At 44.2% G+C, this 20,215-nt stretch overlaps 2 protein-coding genes and 1 non-coding gene across 3 annotated transcripts in view; 1 reads left to right on the top strand and 2 right to left on the bottom strand.

Annotated features, from left to right (window-relative positions):
- Positions 1-5,316: 5,316 nt before the first annotated feature.
- TRNAS-GGA (transfer RNA serine (anticodon GGA)) lies at positions 5,317-5,390 on the bottom strand. The gene has a single exon. It is a non-coding gene; the product is annotated as a tRNA-Ser (tRNA).
- Positions 5,391-5,582: 192 nt separating this feature from the next.
- On the bottom strand, positions 5,583-16,326 carry LOC126522814 (pre-mRNA-processing factor 17). The gene is made up of 12 exons (XM_050171640.3): positions 16,141-16,326; positions 15,945-16,031; positions 15,594-15,723; positions 14,329-14,558; positions 12,995-13,091; positions 11,804-12,018; positions 10,294-10,441; positions 9,846-9,961; positions 8,811-9,021; positions 6,868-6,968; positions 6,719-6,762; positions 5,583-5,832 (listed from the first exon to the last, which is right to left on the bottom strand). Exons 1-12 carry the CDS (start codon positions 16,324-16,326, stop codon positions 5,655-5,657), a joined length of 1,743 nt encoding a protein of 580 aa, XP_050027597.1. The 3' UTR covers positions 5,583-5,654.
- A 101-nt stretch (positions 16,327-16,427) lies between these two features.
- Positions 16,428-20,215, top strand: part of SCAR (wiskott-Aldrich syndrome protein family member 3 SCAR) — a 30,171-nt gene continuing 26,383 nt past the window's right edge. The window contains exons 1-3 of the mRNA XM_050171641.2: positions 16,428-16,657; positions 19,038-19,159; positions 19,651-19,855. Of these exons, the coding sequence (XP_050027598.1) occupies positions 19,073-19,159; positions 19,651-19,855 (292 nt within the window). The 5' untranslated portion in view covers positions 16,428-16,657; positions 19,038-19,072. The remainder of the gene's footprint in view (positions 16,658-19,037; positions 19,160-19,650; positions 19,856-20,215) is intronic.

The following is a 20,215-nucleotide window of genomic DNA, read 5'->3' on the forward strand; positions in this document are numbered from 1 at the left end:
TCCGTGTGTGTGCGCGTGTACTCCTCCTGGTCACTTGCTGCACAAACGCACTGCTTCCTCCTCCTCCACTATCTTTCTCTCTGAGTTTCTCCTCGCTCTGCATGGCCTCTCCTCTGGGTGTTGGTATCTTCCTGATCGCGTTCGGCGGGTCAATATGTCGACGCCTGCGCCGTGGGCCTCGCGTGCGCGGGCGTGGGAGTCGCGGTTCCTACAACTTGGCCGCGGGCGCTGTATTTATTTTCCGCTTCGCGCGGAGCTTTTAATTCGGTGAACGACGAGACCTCGAAGTGGTGCGACTATGAGACGTATTTGTCTTCGGCGCGAAGACGCGCCTACAGCGTTCAAATGTTATTCGTGGCGTTTCTTTTGGAGCGTGCGAAACGTAATTTGAAACATACGTTATTTCGAGCAACTAGACGTAGTCGCGGGTCCGGCTTCCTGCGTTGCAAACTTGAACAGTGTCGCGGACGCTGCGCGTCGTTCTGCACAGTGGTAACCGATAACAAAGCAGCCAGACGTGGATGCGGGAAGCAAAATGAAATACCTCGACTAATGAACACGCACAATTATCAGAATTTGCGGAAGAGGGAAGACTCGGTAAGGTATACCGTAGTCACCAAAGGCTGGACTGCTGTGGATACAGCATACAGCCACAGTATTTGTTAGACCTAATACAGTTTGACATCGCAATTAAAACAGCACTGCGCCCTGAGGGATGCTGTGGAGAGAAAAATTAGAGTTGACTTCTGACCATCTGGGTTCTCTATGCGCTAGTATATAAAAGCACATAATCTTTAATTTCTCCGGGGCTATCTATATGTTACTGCACGAGGTGATAAGGGCGAATGGAGTCGTCGGAGAAGTTAGATGCAATTCACACAAACTAGAAAAAAAAAAAAGCTGCACTTTTGCAATAAGAGAGAGACTTGGGAGGTGTTCTTAGATACGGCAAAAATTTTATAGCGTTGCCACGTACCGCAGTCTTTGCAAGAACAGTTTCTTTGCGAGGCGCACAGGGTCGTCTTCGTTCACCACGTCGTTGACCACCGTGGCCTCTGAAGTACGCGAACTCACATCACCACTCAGGGTACGCGTCACGTGTCACGATGGGTACCGCCGCGGTTATACCTGCTGCACAGTGCCGCAAGAGACTCTAACGAGAAACAATTAATCAATTGAAGCTAACAAAGTATAGCTTGAATACTCTATATTTCCATTAACTTCACGATAATGGGTTGATTATTAGTGAATAAAATGAAAGACGAAGCTCCATTTTTGAATTTCGCGCCGAAACACCAGCGCCGAAACGTCAGTGTGACGTCGCGGATTTAAGTTCTTTCTTTTTTTTTTTTCGTGTTTGCGGCGCTGTGATTTAAAAGTTCTTCGATGTTGCCAACTTTAGTCTTCGCCTTTTTTTTACAGAACAGTGTATTCCATCTCTATCGACGAAAGGTCAACTTGGCCCGAGCAGACCTCGTCGTTATCTATGACGCCACACAGAGCTGTCGCGGAGACTTCCAAGGTGACGTGGCCGCCCGTCGACCGTTCTTGCGTCTTTTCTGGCCCACCAAGCCACCTCTCTCGGCAAGTGTGGCTTTATTGTTATTGTAGACGGGTAGTTCAATAATACAGGCTCAACATATTTCTAGTGTCCTCTTTGAAGCGAACTCTAAAGAAGAAAACAAAAATGGTCTCACCTCTATTAGTACGTTACCCCGCAGTAATACTAGAAACACAACTTTTACCGCGAGAAGCGGCATGCGCCAGAAAACGCGCAAAATGTAGAGACGGGCAGCGCCGCCGCCTTCAAGTTCCCGCAACAACTCGACGTGGCGTCATTGATTTTGACAGCATCTACTAGTGCCTAGTTAATTCTTTTATCGGTAAATATTGACTACAGTGTGTTCGAAAGGAACCAAAGATCGAGCACAGCAAGTTTCTGGAGCTTTCACGGAGCCAACGCCTGCCCACGCACGAAAAAAAAAAAAAAGAAAGAATATCTGAAATTCGTGACATCACACTGATGTACCAGCGCTGGAGTTCTGATGCGAAATTCAACAATATCGAACTTCGAACTTCATTTTCTCTTCTACTAATAAATCCATTATTGAAAAATTATTGAAAATAGAGTAGGTGGCCTGTCGACGATGACAGCGTGACGGACAGAGTGGGCATTCACAGCAAATCGAGCTCTGGTATTTCAATAAAATATCTCTAGAAAATACCTCCAGTAGTGGTCCAGCCAGTTTAGAATTTGGAGCAATTTTTGGAGCAGGAAAAATGTCGTTCTGCAGCAGTTTAGGAGCAGTCACACCAGCATTTGGAGCAGTTCCAGATTAGAAAGTTTGGGTCTTTTTGGAATACTTAGTGTAGTAAAGCAGTAATTTGTAGCTACACGGCGAAGCTTATTATTGCTGTGCAGGCAGTAAGTGCTACTCAAGAGTGAAGCAAGACACAAAGCCAATTCCGCAACCAGTTAAGCTTGTCTTACCACGGGCGGCATACCATGCACGGTATGTTGCAAACATTTTTATTTGGTTAGGCAAGGAAGTGAATTTTGTAAACAATTAAATAAAGTTTTGTACGCTAACGATAACAAGGATATGCGCCTGGGCGCGAGACATACATAATATTACAAATGATCTGGAACAATTTGCGGCGTCAGGCACGAGTCGAAAAGTGATGGAAAATGTCTTATGTGCATTCCAAATGGCAAATGTGCGCTGACACGCTTTACCGCACTAGACAAAATGTGTATTACGCCCAATGACAGTACTAGAAGCTCAACAAGAGACTACGCGTCTATGAACGGCGCCAAGACGAGATGCCTCCGTGCGGTGCGTGGCAAAGATGATGGCGATGGAGAACAACTTCCGTGCCATCCCGTACACACGCTTTCGTTGTGAGGTAGTTTGTCGGTCTCTGCGAATAGGTACGAGTTGATTCGCCGTAAAACCGTAACTTTTGTCGTCAGTACCCGACCGACCTTTCGAAGCCCTACCTTTTACTGCCCCCAAAGGCTCAAATCGCCACAGGCACGTCCGAAATAGCTCTGAAGGCCTGCCAGTACAATTATTAGTATGGGTACTCGTACTGTGACAGAAGACGGCGGGTGTAAGCGTGTATAATTAAGGTATACATACTGTGTACTGGGATAATTGCCCCTTCCCACTCTTGGTATGCTTCACCGCAATACTTCGCATATGTTTCACCGCGTAACACTTCTGATTAAGACGAAGCTGACTTTCGCGAACCAGTATTATGCAACACGTCGTGCTTTCCGAGCTTCGAAGCTATTGGCGAGGATTACAAAGGCGGGGTAGGCGCCATTGCTAACAGCGGAGAATTATTTGAATGAAAAAACACGGCATCAAACAGCAAGAAGCTTGGTAGCGAACGTCGAAGTTGCTAGGCCTAGCGTTGCCGCGGTAGTGGCTACGGCTGCCAGCGGATCTTCGTGCGAGAGCGCCCGTTTGAGGCGGCGAGGTAATCAAAATGGCGGCGGTGGTGACTTCGATCAATGCCGTTCCGGACCTGTAGTCATGGCGAAAATCCGGAAAATGGGACGGTGAAGGGTTTTTTCGTCCGAAATTTCAGGCGTTCTTTATACACTGACTCTATGGGGCACCGTGGCACTGCCGCGAAGGCGTCCGAATTATCGGGCATGTCCGAAAAATAGGTCGTTCACTGTAGTTGCACAACCCTACTGAAAACATTGTATTGCAGTGAAAACGCGAAAATAGCGAACTTTTGCACAGTTCGCGCAAATGGCATATGAGTGCACAGCCAGGAGCAGGCATCAAATTGTAGCAAAATGGCGCAAATGGCGCATTTAGACCACCACTGTGTAACCTCGCCTAAAATGTACAGTGGGCATAAAAAAGTATACGGACCGCAGAATGTGAGAAAAATAATTATGTAGATCCACAGCTCTGTGGGAATCTTTACAGGCAGCTGCATGGTGCCCCGCATAGTTTGGCGTTTTGCAAAGCATTTCCAGATAGACCATCATGTATGCGTGACGAGAGCACATCTGTGACAACAGCAGCAAGACGACGGCATGACTTGCTTGGTAATTCCCCATTGAAATAATCATAGACACCCATGCATTCTAAATCTCGTTTTAACGAAGCAAAATTTCTTAAAAATGAAGATAACCATTTTTATTACGGTGACAACTATTTGGACAGTCCAGGCGCAATTCCGCCGTCGCCGTGACGTTCCGCATAAAGTCCAAGTGCGATAACAACGAGGCCGCACGTCGTATGCTCTAGGTGCGAGTGAAAGCGTGCGAGGGTGACCTGAGGATGGTGGCTTGATCTCGCGCGCGCAAAGGAGGAAAGCTGGGAGGAAGCACGCCGTCTCCTACTGCGCCGGAAGGAAAGCACTTGGTGCCTCTTCCAAGACACCCAGGGGTGTTATACTCTGGATGCAGCTGTCTATGGCGCGGCCGATCGGGCCCTATCTGGAAAGCGATCTGCGATTAGTACAGAGTCTAGGTGCGCCGAGCGCTCAAGGCTTCGTGTGCGCTGTGTTCTCGCCTCGCCGCTTAGATGGCGTTGAAACGAGGCAGCACGAAGGTCAATTCGCTCACTGCTGCTGCCGCTCTACCTCACGCCAACGTTTTTGACGAGCTTATCGAGTGATATGCGTTTGTTTGCCTGTGCGCGCGCGACACCATGCTTGTTCACTCATTATAGTAAGCGAATGTCCAGGTCCTGGAGTTGCAGCAACAGAATATTTACGAATTTTACGTTTATAGAACTACCTCGCAATTTTCATGGAATTACTTAAAATTGAGCTCCACCACATTATTAAAAATCCGATCACTATAGCATTTGAACCTAAGCATTCAGAAGCATTTGTCCTATAGCCGTCAGTCAGCATTCCTTTATACATATACATATATTTGCATCATACTCCTTTTTAGCTTACCTTGTTTTCAAACTCCAGCTTTGTAGCTAATGCTGGTGTGATGCTGGCTAGAAAGGAACTCTTTTATCAGTGATCTAAAATTTTACAATTTGTGTTCGATTTCCAAAACAGTGCTGTGGCATATAACATACAGCTTTTCATTTAGCAAAGCATACCATCATGAGCCGATCAACAACACTTTGGAACTGGTATCTAGTGCTTGCAATAAGATTCATATAGCAGTCATCTCGCTTTATCTGGACGGCTCCATCTAGATGAAATTCTAGATAAGTGTTTTTAATAAAGGGAAATGAGACAGCCACCCAAACGTAGCTAAGTGCTACGAAGGAAACCCATACGGGTTCCTCGAAAAAAAAAAGCCTCCCAGTTGAAGAAAAATTCTTCCTGGTCCGGGATTCGAACCCGGGACCACCGCCTTTCCGGGGCAGCCGCTCTACCATCTGAGCTAACCAGGTGGCTAGAAGATGGCAGGGTGAAGTTGAATTCATCAACTCAAAGCAAAGGCAAGCGTTTGACGTAATAGTGCTGCAGAAATCCACAAGGTGGAAACCACCTTGCGGGTTTCTGCAGAACTATTACGTCATCAGTGTTTTTATTTTTGTGCAATGTCTTTTCTTTATAGCATTAGTTTATGAAAACATTAGATGTTTTTACGACTTTACATACAGTTTTTATTTATGATACAGAGATTTTATTTACAGCAATGCTTTGTGTTGGGCTCAGTCCCAGAACTTGATGGTGCCGTCCCAGCCAGCGGTGGCCACCTTTGATGTTTCGTGTGGATGCCAGAGGGTGCTGATACATACTGCATCATGAGCCTTGAACTTCGTATACAACTTTGTCGTCTTCCAGTCCCAAACGTACAGCTTCCCATCAGCATCACCGGATATCAAGTAGCTGCAAGAGAACAACAGAATTTCAAAGCAAGGAGAAAAAACATGACCAAAGGTGCTATATGGTTTTTGATTTATTACACCATATCAGTACATAATATGAATGCACCCTCGTGGTGACGATCATGAAGAAAGCTGCACTCGGGCAGCTTGACTAACCCTACCACAACCAGGTCACAGAGACAGCAATGAAGCAGATAGTGTAAGAGAATTCTTAAGAGCAAAATATACAGAAAATATTTCTGATCAGAAAGCACAAAATATCAGAAAAGACAATTAGGGCATGATTTCCAATGTAACTTTCTTTGATAAGGTGTGCAAGCTGTTCTCCATTTGTTTGTACGCAAGGTAGACAATACTGAAAGAGTTGCCAATATGTTACCGTGGAATAAGACGATGATGATGTGTTATGCCTCATAATGCAAGAGGTGGGATTAACTCTTAAATTTGCTAAAGGGAATATGTGGACACCATGTTGAATTACGGTATTTCAGATCTAAATGCTGTTAACAAGTGGTACTGGTAATGAACCTAATATTTCTAACTTTTTAAATTTCACAAATAATTCAGACATGCGCGTTGTACAGAGGACCTGCAATGGAACATTGGCTATAGTCTTTAGTGTTCTCTTGCTACTGGAGAAAGATTTGACAGAGATTGCTAGCATTCCTATGCATTGCAGTGTTACTTTTCTTTCTGGCTAGCTGTAAGAAACCTAACCTTAACCTAACATGTTTTGTACTTCAGAAACATAGGTAGCTCCTTGCAGCAGCAAAAGAGAGGCTAATGCAAGAGCAAATACTGTCACTACCCAGACAGTATGGGCCAATGTTGGTTCAACATCGGCTCTGCTTCTTGTGTTGCTTTGCAAAGGAGAGTGACATGCTTACCTCATGTCTGGTGAGAAGTCCAAACCACAAGCGTAGCCGGCAACCTAAAAATACAATAAGAGGTCAACGTCTAGTCATACGGGAGGCACAGGAGGCGGGACAAACAAGAAGTGCGACCCAGAGTGTCGATAACTTTTGAGAACACATACCATGTGTCCCTCAAATGTCTTTTTCCGGTTCAACTTGAAACGATTGAGGGCTGAGAAGATCATGATCTTGTTGTCCATCGATTGGCATGCCAACCATTTTCCTGTGTGAAAAGCCATGGAAATGTTATTCCACGTGCTCGTGGAGGATGATAATATAAAACTGTCCAAAATTGCGTAAATTGTCCAAAATTGGGTAAGCCTATACTCCATTTCATACATCATACGCAATGCTACGAAGGCAAAGAGACTTCTCTTAGTGCTTGCATTTGCGACCAAACAATAGTTGCATCATGTGCCATGTAATTTGATGTAACATTGAGTTTATGCTGCAAAATATGCCGTAATTTGGCGCAGTGAGTGGATGACGTATTCCTGCAACCAGTGGCTGCAGTGAAGCACTTGCGCTGGCGACCAATATACATAGCAAATGTCACATACCAGATGCACAAAGGTACAAAATTTATATACAGTTAAACCACGATATAATAAAGTTGGTAAAATCTGCAATTTGCTTCGTTATATTGAAATTTGATATTTTGTGCAAGAAACTAGAGTCACCGATAAATTTTTCTTACACGGATGGGCCACAAGATCTTCCAAATTATTGGGCAATTGGAACAGCAAATTTGAATTAGAAAAAAAAAATAATTTTGTTGGATTTCAGATGGCAACCAAAGATACAGTTTCATGCCGTGTCAATGATATCTTCAACTGGCAGTATGAAGTAAAGCCAGCCAAGCTTTCGCGTCCACTTCGCCCCGGCAGATGATAGTGTCGCCCGCAGTGGGAAGATGCTCTCATGAAAAGTGGCGGCAGCTGGGAACAAATGCTTCACCTGCTTCTCGTTTCACACACATCTCTGAAACTCGTGATTACGCAACTTCCCAGCACTAAACGCACGAAAAGAGGACACATGACGCAATGCCATCTCAGCTTGCCCATTCTTTCCACGTGAGGCAGATTACCTCTAAAACAGGGTGCGCTTGGGCTGCGTGTGTGCTAAGCCACGCTAACAGTTGTGCACAGCCACGACCGCATTAGGGAAGCAGTTGCACACCAACCTGTGTACAGGGCATCATAGGATGTTATCGCACTTGGACTTTATACAGAACATGACGCTCCTCTGCTTCAGCGGTTGGTTTCGGTCACGCGATTTGAGAGGAGCATTCGCAAGGAGCCGCATGTAATTCAACCATTTGACCATCTGCATCTACGGAAGTTTCCATTCGTTGCCTCGGTATCCCTTCGCGGTGGCAGTGAGATCTTGTTATATTGAAATTGTGTATAAACACACTTCGTTATTATTGAGGTTCAAAATACATAGTGTTCTATGGACAAGGAACAATGAAAAGTTAAATACTTTGTTATATCGAGGTTTAGCTGTATGTGATTCAACATAACCTGATGTCCACAAGTTGTAGTTATATAGTTAAACCTTTTAAACCTTCCTTCTTTTCACAAGCCAGGTGGATTTGTCATTCCATTATTTTGAGCATGCAGTGATGGCCATCACCAACTGCCATATTTTGACACTAAAGCTGATTCTCCTCCCTCTTTCACCTAGACATTTGAGAAGAAACGTTTTGACTTAATTATTGTAGATACGGTCTGTACTTAGTATGTCTCCGCAAATGTTAAACAACACAAGGAACACAAAGCCATAGCCAGCGACAACTTAACAATGCAGAGCCAAATATACACTGCTGTAAAGGAAATTTGTATAGATGCATCTGTCAACTATACTTGCTCATCTCCGGGACTTTACAGCAGAAGTGAACTTCTTTCAAAATTGCCATTTCTCGAGTACTCTTGTTTTCAATTGCGCAACCACAGAATCGGCAAGTGTAGTGTGGTTTTGTAACTGGAGCTTGTACTGAATTTTTAGGTTGTCACTGAGCAGAGTGACAGACACACAGTACTGCCTTGAAGTCACTACAACGTACCATTGGGCGATAGTGTGACTGCAGGCATGGAGTGCATGGAAGGGTCCGCAATGTATTTCATGTCGACGGGGATGTCCCACTCCCAGACACGCATGCTCTTGTCGTCAGATGTGGAGACGAAGCGGCGGTTGTCATCAACGAATGTGATGGTGTTAACAGCGCCAAGATGCCTATCATATTCCTGGACAATCTCTTTGGTTCTGATGTCCCACTGTTTATGGATAAGAGGAAATGGAAAGTGCAACTGTAAAATGTGATTGGAACAAATACTGATAGCAGCACTGATACCGATTCATAATCTTTGATATTAGGAACGACAGATATGCCTACAACTTATGTTGTTCTCTTAACACCCTGTTACATGAACCTAGTTAGAAGTCATTACAGGTAAACGAGTTTTCGTTGTATGCATATTATGAAAGTGAACCAAACAGCAGTAGTAATGAATACTTTTATGAGAGCTTGTAAATTAATGACATCCAAATACTTAAAAATTTGTGTAATACTGCTTCAACTGATGCCTTTCAATTAGCTCATACAGGCAAAATGAAACGTTTTTTTCATGTCCAGAGTGCATACAGATATCTAAACTGATCTCTGAAATTATATACTATTACAGACAGCAATCTAAAGCTCTCTAAAACAGATGTTGAGAAATGCAACGTGTACATAATGACACTACAGCCTAACACAAAAGCAACTGAAAACTTATTTTTTGTCATCACGTCACATGCAGCACTAATAAGCATAACAAAATTTGAAAAAAAACTTAAAAGCACAGATGGTCCACTGTCTTTTCAAGTAAACAACATCACGAGAACACAGTGAGCTTTCATCATAAATCGCACAGAACTCGTGACCATAAACAAAAGCTAAGACTTAACACTGTGGTACTTGCAACTATAGAAGGAATATTACCTTTTCTCACATGAATACCTGACAAATTTTTTTCAGACACTAAAAGTGAACAACTGCAAGCAAGCAACAGAAATAGAACAATTAAAAGCAATCAGAAGCTGAAACAGCAAGACTCACACAGACTATCTTCTTGTCTGAGGTGCCAGCCACAAACAAGTTCTGCTTGTCGTGGTCAGGGTTGAACTTGACACAGTAAGCCACTTTGCGATTGGTGAACCTTGCTATGCAGTTGCCTGTATAAATGCAAGAAAGTGTTGCAAGGCAGTGAGACCATAGGCATGTGTTTGCTCAAAGAAAACATTTCTTAGCAAATCAATGTGAAAAGTTTGACAATTCTAGAAAAATGAACATTACAGTGGTACAAACATGCAATATACACAGCTGTGTGAGCATGCTGTGGATGAAAAAATGTTGCATCAGGAAAAACAATCCAGTGTCTGTGCTTCAGAGACTCCGTAAAGTCAAATGGAAAGCAAGTTGCAGTCGCTCAAACGGGCAACTAGTGTCATGTATGTCCAGTGTGGAACTTCCTCGAATTTAAATCCGGGACGCGCATGTCACTCACCCGTCTCTGTGTCCCAGAGCTTGACATAACGGTCGTAGCCAGCCGAGAGGAAGCGCTCGCCCTTGTTGTCAAAGGCAATGTCCCTAACCGCCTGCCGGTGGCCGTTGTACGTCCGGATGCAGCGCCGCTCGTTGTACACCTCCCACAACTGCATTCCAAAAGTGCTAGCCGTGAGCAAGGCAGGTCTAAAACGGCAGTTAAGAGTTCTATTTATTAGAATGAGGTTATCATGGACAAGGATGACGAGTATTACCCATGCCACAAGGGCACAACAGAGATGAACTGCTATGTTGCTTTAAAGTTTAATCTCACTTGTGGGGCAGTGAATTCTCAACTCATTTGTCTGTCAAATGCATACTTTCTCATTCCCAAGCTAACAGCTGCGACCACATGCCAAAAGCACATTTCTGAGGTAATCTGAAATAATTGTGCATAAATTATTCTGCAAGCTAGCTTCTTAAAATTATATTACGATTGGCAAAGAACCTTATTGAATTCGCTGCAGCTATTGTCATTGTGACATTCAATGTCATAATAATGATATGTGTGTTTAGCAGCAACTTTATGTGCAATTGCATACTTGCCTGTGCTGCCCAGGTGTAAAATTGATTCGGCTTTGTTAACAGTGTCTCACCATATATTATCTGCAGTCAGTCAATGAATATCAATTACCTGATGGGGTTATCATTGACTATCATGCAATCGCTGACCACTGTGGGGTATACTTTCTCAAATCCACTGTCTTTAGGAATATTTGTCATCCTTTATTGAAGACACAAGCATGGACATGTAGAAATTCCTGAAGCGAAAAGCATGCAGACTAGCAGATATTGCACCATACACACCATGTAGAAATCGGGAACAACTGTGCCCACCCTGTAACCCTTCGCTGCAGTTTATGTTCGACACTGCCACATATGTAGGTCGGCACCATGAGCAGAACCAGCAGATTCAGCATTCAACAGTGAATTACACAGTGGAATGTTGCCAACATGCTTCCCTTACAGAATATGTTTTGCCAACCACTCTATAAAATCCTGAAATTCTATGAGAAGCATAACTGTAGAGCTCTGCTGTATTGTGGCAAAGTACTTGTCCCCACTCTCGAGGCAAACGTCAGTATGCACAAAGCTGTATGAACAGGGTAACAAGAAAAAAAAAGAAAAAAATACAGCCTGTACATTGAAAGAACGGTGCCTGCCAGCCAGTCCAACAATGGGGAGATCGCGAAGGGTAGCAGCGATTGCATGTCATCAAAGTGAAGTGTGCCAGCTTGTTCTGCAGCTAGAAAAAGTACAAGAGGCCTTTTGTTGTGCTAAAAGCCTGCACTACTGTTGTTACGAGAGGGCACAGGCGACATAGAGTGCAGCTGTTGCTAGGATCAGTAATGTTTCAACATTACCTGTGCGCTGCTCCACAAAGTTTGAATTGGCATGGCATATGTTGGTTGCCTTATCAGGCAAGTCAGCACTCCTGCCTATCTTACTCTGTGCTTTGAACAAGGTCGTACCTTGACTTTGCAGTCCATGCTGCAAGAGAGCAGCAGGTGGGCGGACCGAGGGAACCAGCGGATTGCCGACAGGCCCTTTGAGTGGCCCGACCAGGTGTGGATGAGACGCTTGGGCAGGAAGCACTTGTCGGGTGGCTCGCTCGAGCGGAGATTCACGCCCACATCCTGTGGAACGTGCAGGAACGACCGGCCCTGGTAGTCGTACGGGTCCTTGACTGCAGAGGCATGAAGCACACGTGTCAGAAATCATAACATTGGCAGAGTGACGTCAAAGTCTCTGGGTGTTGGTGGTTGTGGGCCGTTTAACCTAATCGGGTGTAACGTTGGAAACAGAGTTGAAGGAAACAGCAAGGACAGCATTTAACCACCAAATGACGTTTAGTGAACAAATTACACAAACAATAATGCACAGCTTGTCATTACAACCTATGTTTGCATGAATAAAATCAGTTCAACATTTTATTCATGTGCATTTACTAGTTCCTTCTCAAAGTCCCTTGTCCCATGTTCGGCACTACAAGATGAAAAGAGATACTATTGAGTGGAAGGCTGTCTGGTCGAGGTGAATTGCATTAAGAACGGGTGGAAAGCACAAATAGCAAGCTGTCACCCTTCCACTAAAGCAACGGATCATGTGAGAACGACACAACCGCCTAATCACTTCCATTTGCAGTGACTGTGAACAAGGCTACTGCATGGGAGCTGAAAGACCTTTTTCTGCTAACTCAAGCACGTTTCTTCCTCATAAAATTAACGCTTAGCCCATTAGCATTGTATCTATGGAGTTGAGCATGTGAAGATCATGCTATATTTCACATGAGCTCACTCATCTGCTGTCAAAAAACAAATCATGAACAGAGCACACAAACTGAACCAGGGTGTTGAACCCAGTCTAGGTTGGTTACCCGTGAGCAAAAATATGGAACAAAGACTGAATTTGTTCGTAACTCAGACATACAAACTGAAATTAACGAGTGCACTGTGAAATTTGCAATTCTGAGTTTAGATCACAGTCCTAAGAATAGAGTAACATGCATAAACAGTGAAGACAATCCGATTTACCATGGAACCCCTGGTAAGTATACTATGTGATGCAAAATGGGAACGGCTCGACAGACAATGCACTTCAAACTATAATAATGTTTAACGTGACCTAGATGAGGAAGAAAAAAACATAGAGAAGCCACTTACTGTGCAGCACCGTCTTCTCTTCCATCGGCTTATCCTCGGTGCGTCGACCCTTTTTGTTCCTTTTTGCCATAATTTCATCCAGTTCTTCCTGCTCCTCCTGCAAATTGCACAGCATCGCAATAACTCTGAGCCACAAGCCTTCTCATTTGTGCCATGCCAGAAAGCAGTTAAGACATTATAATTTCTCCATGGCTATTTCCTTACTCCCCACGTGCAAAACAAGACTCCCTTTCAAAAATTCCACCAGCCACAGGACTGCTCTGAACAAAGCTGTGAACCTCTTAGTGCAAGATCATTTGTCAGCAGGAAATTTACATTTCTGGGTTAAGCACAATGTGGTGTTTACAGCTTCTAGCATTTCTTTACCTGTAAATGCAGGATTGTGCCTACATGGGCTGATTGGTTTACCAAAAAAATGCAGTACACAGACTGGAAGAACTTACACAATGAAACAGTGTTTTTCATACCTTTACCCAAATTCGTCCTATAACTTAGGGTCCTTCAGTTTTTGGTAAAACCCGGTAATGCCCGATTTTTGTACCCCAAACATATAGTACTGCATCCACATGACAACGGGATAACATATACAAATGCGCTCTTGCATTCTACACATTTATTTGCACGTTTCGTCTCACATTTTATATTTTTGTGCCTGTCAGTGTTTACCTCTATGCAGAGGGCTCCCAGTTTGTGTCGTGCACTAAAAACCAACTTCATGCGTTCTACGCCTTGTGCTGTAGTTCCTTCACTCTGTGTACTTTGTGTCCTGCCTTCATGCTGTTTTTTCTCCGTTGTAAACAACGTAATGCCTCAATGCTCTTTACACCAATATCGAATCATTTACCACAGTAATGCAATGAATTGATAGGTTCAGGTATCAGAGAGCTTCAGTTTGTCTGCAAGTATATTACCTTTTGTGGAATACTGGGTTATCAGAGAGGTGTACTGCAGCAACAAGGCTGGCAGCAACAACTTTAACACAGAGAGCACACAAAGCTAATACTTCCAGTGACCTGTCACACTGTACTTAACTGCTCATGCAAAGTGTCTGCACCGATATAATCGTTAACATGCAGCCCTCCTATGATTTTTCGCAACACAAAAATGTTTCAAAGACATTGTAGTTAGACAGAGCGTCACAATGTGTCGCTACCAGCTGTGCTGCTGCCGTCCACACCTCAGGTAACCAAGTAACCCGTAAACAGTGCGAAGTTTACGGACGAGCTAAAACTCTCTATTTCCACGCAACAGTAAATTTATGCTTGAAACATTTCTATGCGAGTTTCACTCCAAAAGCCTAAATGTGAGCTATGCATGGAGCGGCTCGGCTGTACCTCACTTGGCTTGACATTTCGTCTCTCATCCCTGTATGGGGCCCAGGGTCCGGCAAAACCATCAATGTCAGAGGGGTCATTGTTCTTGGCTTTCTTCCTTTTGTCGCCCGGTCGAGGTTTTGTCTTTTCGAACACGGTCAGGGAACTGCTTGAAGAAGCACCATCCGAGGAACTGACCATCTTGTGGCCCTCGTCCATGGATCCGTCAGCCGTGGGGTCGAGTGCATAGCCTGCATAATAAGACAGGAGTATACCTGTAAAGTCTAGAGCAATAACAGAATATGAATAAATGTAAAGTACTAAATGTATCCTGTGTTTTTTGCCAACGTGCCACTTACCACTTAAACAGTGTTCCTTTAGAAACAGTTAACTCTTGCAAGTACTTAGGTGTCCATGTAACTACAAACTTGTCGTCAATTCACACAGAACACGTTATTAACAATGCTAACCGTATGTTAGGCTACTTGCGCCGTAACTTCGCTAGCTCAACTTCTAGCCTAAAACACCTACTCTATAGAACTCTAATATGTCCTAGATTAGAATACGCTACCTCTGTATGGGATCCTGGCCAAGATAACCTGAAAACGGCTTTAGAACTTGTCCAAAATAACTCAGTTTGATTTATATTTTCTAATTAAAATAGAAATGCGAGCATTTCTTCCATGAAGCATAATCTTAGTCTTCCTTTGCTGTCTGGTCGACATAGAATTGCATGTCTAGCACTCTCGTCATATGATTCATCATCATCATCCTACACTGCACAGGCAATTCTTTACAAGAGCGAATTATGTATCACAGCGTGTTGATCTTTGTCATAAATTTGGGGCTTATCTATGCCACACAAAGAATTTTCCCCAGTCTTTCTTCCCTCGCACATGTATAGATTGGAACCATCTTCCCGCTGATATCGTACATACTACTGATAACAGCCTTTTTCGTAAAACTTTAGCTAACATAACATAACCAGGAACTTCTTTTTTGTGACACAGCAGCTAACATTGTATAGAAAGAAACCTCTTGTATTTTAGCATTGTGTTTTGTTCATATTAATCTCTGTGCTTTGTTTACTTTCTATGTTCGACATCTTATGTTGTACCACTCCCCACTATTATGCCTCTGGCCCCGAGGGTATGATAAATAAAATTTGAGAGAAATGGACACTATCCCAGACAGTGGGAGCAGAGCACGTGCTTGTAACTAATCAGTTTCTATTGGCGATTCCACAGTTGCCGCCACGGTGCCTCGCTAAACCAAAAAGCACTCACCATAGCTGTTAAACGTTAGCCTTTGCGACTCAAAGTGGAAGTCGTTCACATGTGCAGGCTCGACGTATCCAGCCAAGGTGTTCTTAACAGCTTTTTGCTGCTGACTCTTGAAAGGGTTTTCCGGCCCAACCTGCAAGAAAGTCACATGCATGTGCACACGAGATATGGAAACATTGCGATGGAGCCGGAGAAAAGGACGTGCTGATGAGAACGCGGAACAGGCTACCGTATGACTAGATCAGTAAATTCATATATTTCAGAATGACAATCGAAGCGGGTAAATATGACTTCTTATGACCAAAGCTTTCATGTTAGTCACACGACAACGTAAAAAGAGCGATTGATACTCACGACAGGAGCAAACAGGTTTTCATATTTCGGGTTGAACAGCAGTTCTTTGCTGGTAGGGTCAATTGGTTTGACACCGCAAACCGACTCCTACAGGAGCAAGAAAACGACGCTTCACTAATGCGATCATAAATGAATAGTAGTATGTTCGGAAAAATGCATCGACAACTGAACGTGCTCGGGTTTATCGCTTCCTCACCTTGATGGCAACATCTGGAGCTGCATTTAATTGGTACTTCTTCCGAATTGCGACAACAGACTGCGTCGTATTCGGTAGCTTTGAATAATCCTCCTTGGGTTCCTCTTTTTCCGTCGCATCGTCGTCGTCGCTACTGGCGTACTCGCAGATTGACAACATCGCCGCCATATTGACGTTTGACACCATTAGGACCGCATTTATAAAATAGAGTCTAAAGTTCAATTTAAAGGCCTGTTATTGCCAATACTCTGCTAAATCTAATAAAGAAAATTATGTGATAACATTGCCGCAATTATTTATATGAGAATAGTTATCAAAAGAAGTGTCATCTAGGTCGCCATCTTGTGCTGAAGGTTGTGCAGGAGTGCTCGGGTGGTTAGCGAAATGTTGTTTTTAGAGTGTTTCATCGCAAGTTCTTAACATATCGGTTGCGTGTAGGTTTTAATCTACTGAAGAAAGTGTCGTCGGCAACGGGTCGTTCCGACACGGGGTGCCCGTATAGAATTTAGATGTAAAGGTGAGCGATTTCTTTCCATCGTTTTGATCTTCAATTTCCTTGCGTTTTTGCGCGTCCCATTTGCCAAGCGCTCCAGAAAAGCGCTCGTGAATTTCTCTGTTTTTTTACTCTGTGTTCGCCGCGTCCTGTGCGCCTTTGCGTGAACTTGCTGACTGCACCTAATCTCCAAACTTCCTGTATATACATAGGCTTAATACGAGGAATCATTACGTGTTTAAAGTGCGGAAACACGTGTAAACTCTTCTTTCTTGCCTTGTTCTTGTCGGTTGTGCATCGATTTCTTTAAATTTACTCATGCTTTACTTCCACCACAACGCAAAGAGCTACATTGTAATTGCAGGAGAGAACCCAGTCCAGTCGCTGGCAGCGCGCAGACCGCGGTGGTCACCCCCTAGCTGTCTCTCGCGCTCGGTGTCTGAACGCATTGTCCGAGGCGTTCCTGTTGCGTGCCAAACTTAATATGCACATTACGCTACGATCGCTTGCATAACGTCTGCGTTGATGTTATAAGCGAGCGCTGAATCGAGATCTGTGCTGCTACGAACGGGGCCCTGTAGAACGAAACATAGCTTCTGTCGAAGTGGGTGAGGTCATTCCTTTTTCCGCTTGCGCTGTTTTTTGTATGTACACTTTTTTTTTTTCTTTTGGCACGCGCGCGGGATTCCTTGTGACGAACGACACGGAGAGCCTCGATGATGTTTCGAAATCTTACACCGAGCTCGCGTAGAATGCGATAGGACGTGGTTACGACAAGCCCGTACTTGGCGGGCCGCGCCTTTTGACGCATGCCGGCGATGCGCTCGGGGTTCTCCGCTGCGGGAACAGTGCCGGTCAATCATCGCTGTGTCGCGGCTTGACTTTCCGGACTTCCTCATCCTGCGCTGTCTGAGAATGTGACGGCTTCGCCTCTCTCGGCGGTTTCACGCCGAACTGGCGTCTGTGGGACGAAAAAAACAAACACAAAACCAGCTTTTCGCATGACGCTTGTCGGTTTCCGGTCCGAATTGTTTACGTTCAGATTTGGGCAGGGGCGGGACCGGTGATGTGTCAACAACTGCTTCAATCTCCTTGTCCGCTAGTCATCAAAAGCGTTTTACATGCTCTCGATAGAGTGCGTTATGCCCGCAGGCTTTTGGTCTCGGGAAAAAAATTAATTTAAGAGTACTTTTGGGTGACTGTAGGAATGTTCCTGGTTACATACCATTGAATGTACGATAGCGCTTGCGGAACGTTTGGCCCAAAACCTTTTGAATGCTGTTTTTCATTGTTTTCAGAACTGCTGCATCGAATTGCACGTCTTGCAGCCCGAGCACGTCAAAATTTTTATTCATGTGCCACTGCTAAAAAAAGGGGGGGGGGGGGAGGTTTTGATGACATCATTTGTGCAAATTTGTCTCTGTAAAGTGTATTTTTTGGTACTGCTGTGTGCTTCACATTTTGCACGCGTCGGTGTGAAATGCACCGAATCGATAAACCATCGTCTTTTACTTGTAGCGAACCTTGCAGAGCAAATATAAGAGTTATGTAGTAGGTACATTTCATTTATAAGTGCAAGAGCGAAAAAGAAGAAAGAATGCGTGCTTGGGTTGATGAGGTCAAACACCAGAGTACAGGGCATACTTCTGACTTTGCGAAAGAGGATTTCCTCTGTACACGTAGAGCACTCGTCCATTGAGGGCCTTCTAAACATTTGTCTTTTGTGTTTGCAAACGTGTCAGCGTTGCTCCGTGCTTCTCTTTCTTTTGTTTCTTTTTTTTTCTTCACGTTGAGCCGAGAACAGCAGTGTGCTTCCAAAAGAACAGGGTGCAACATCACTCGGCAAACGCTTCAGCTGCACCAGCAGCATTCAGTAGCTGTGGTTGGTCTCACTATGTCATTAGAGTTGACAGAGATTAATCAGCTTTTACTCTGGTGTAGTAAATAGCCTTTGAATTGTAAGAGGTGCCTCTTTGCTAGCCCACCGAGATCCTCTGAAGCCTTATGTAGACAAATAGGTGAGTAAGAAGCTTTGGGGCAAGAGGCATCCTTAACTTTAAGTTAAGGATGCTCTTCAAGATGGGAAAAAGTAAAATGAAGACTGCCAAAAATCTTGAATCTTTTTATTAGTGAACACCCTTCATACATACATGTCTTCTCAGCATATAGTCGGGGCAGTTTTCATTCCAAGCTACCCCTCTCCCAAGTGTCTCTTTTTTTTTACATAGTGGAGAGTGGCTTGGAGCCTTTCACTATGTCATTTCTCATGACCTTCTGTTCAGCTTTCTTGTGTCAAATCCCATGCATTCAATTATTTGTGCTGCTGTGGGTGACTTTATTTTGACACTTGTGAAAACAAGTTTCCCACTCTCCTGTTTTCTCGGTGGTGGTGTCTGGGCCTCAGTGTGTGGCTGAGCAGCCCGAGGCAGGCAGGCGGCAATGCCACTGGTGCAGCGGCTGATCGAACCTGTGCACGTGTCCCGGGGCACCTTGCCCCTGGATGCAAGAGGTGCTCCTGCAGTACAGGTACGTTGAGGCACAGTGCGCGTGTGGCATTTTTTGAAGTCTGCTAAAATGCGGATGCGTTCCTGTCGAGACGATTCTTTGTTACGGAGTACAGAACCAGATAAAAGAGAACAAAGGGTTTGCAGAAAGAAATCAACAGTGGTCGGCCTAGAGAAGCCTTGCTCTGGAGCCAACATTTTGACAGAAAGGGCGTGTCTTGCAATTGCCTCCGCCTCATGCAGTGTGCAGAAGTGTACCCTTCGAAATTAAGTACTATTGTTTAGGCGACTCCTGTCGTGTCAGTATCAACTGAAGTTTCGGTAACATAAGGCCTGTCGGTGTTAGACATAAAACTATCTGGAACGTTTGTTCGTAGTGTCTTGTAGATAATTTATTTGTATTTGACCCATTTTAAAAAGTAACTGTTTTTGTTCCGTTGCGTATTGCAAAAAATCACATGATTGTGCACTGCGACAGGTAGTGATGATACTGATCATTGCGCGTTTCTGCAGGTTCCTAGTGAGCTTGAATGTGTGACCAACGGCTCCTTGGCCAATGTCGTGCGGCAGTTATCATCGCTGTCCAAGCACGCACACGACCTCTTTGGTGCCCTGTTCCAAGATGCCACAGCCCTGGTCACCCGAGCGGCAGCCCTCCAGGAGAGGGTTGACCGGCTCGCTCTCAAGGTCACCCAGTTGGATTCAACAGTGGAAGAAGGTGAGTCTGCACGTGACCTGTGCAACATTTTTGTACTTATTGGCCCAATAGTTGGACACTGGAGAAAAATATAATGCTCCTGTGACACACTGGAAGATGTCATTTGTATCTGATGACATTTTATGCACCGAGTGACATGTTCAATGTGATGCTACATCACAAAAATAATTTTTGTTTACTGTGGCAGTGAGGATGTGTAAGAAATTAAAGTTCATAATGAAGGTTTTAGTGTATGTTCAATGTAATAGTTATCTAAACTAAGCCAGAGTAGTGTTCGCGCCAGGTACTGATCCAATATATTGTTGGCAAGTAGTGTTTACTGTGGCAGAGTATGGTAATGGAACGTTACTGTAGGCCACA

The sequence above is a fragment of the Dermacentor andersoni genome, chromosome 6 (assembly GCF_023375885.2).
Source record: "Dermacentor andersoni chromosome 6, qqDerAnde1_hic_scaffold, whole genome shotgun sequence".
Taxonomy (NCBI): domain Eukaryota; kingdom Metazoa; phylum Arthropoda; class Arachnida; order Ixodida; family Ixodidae; genus Dermacentor; species Dermacentor andersoni.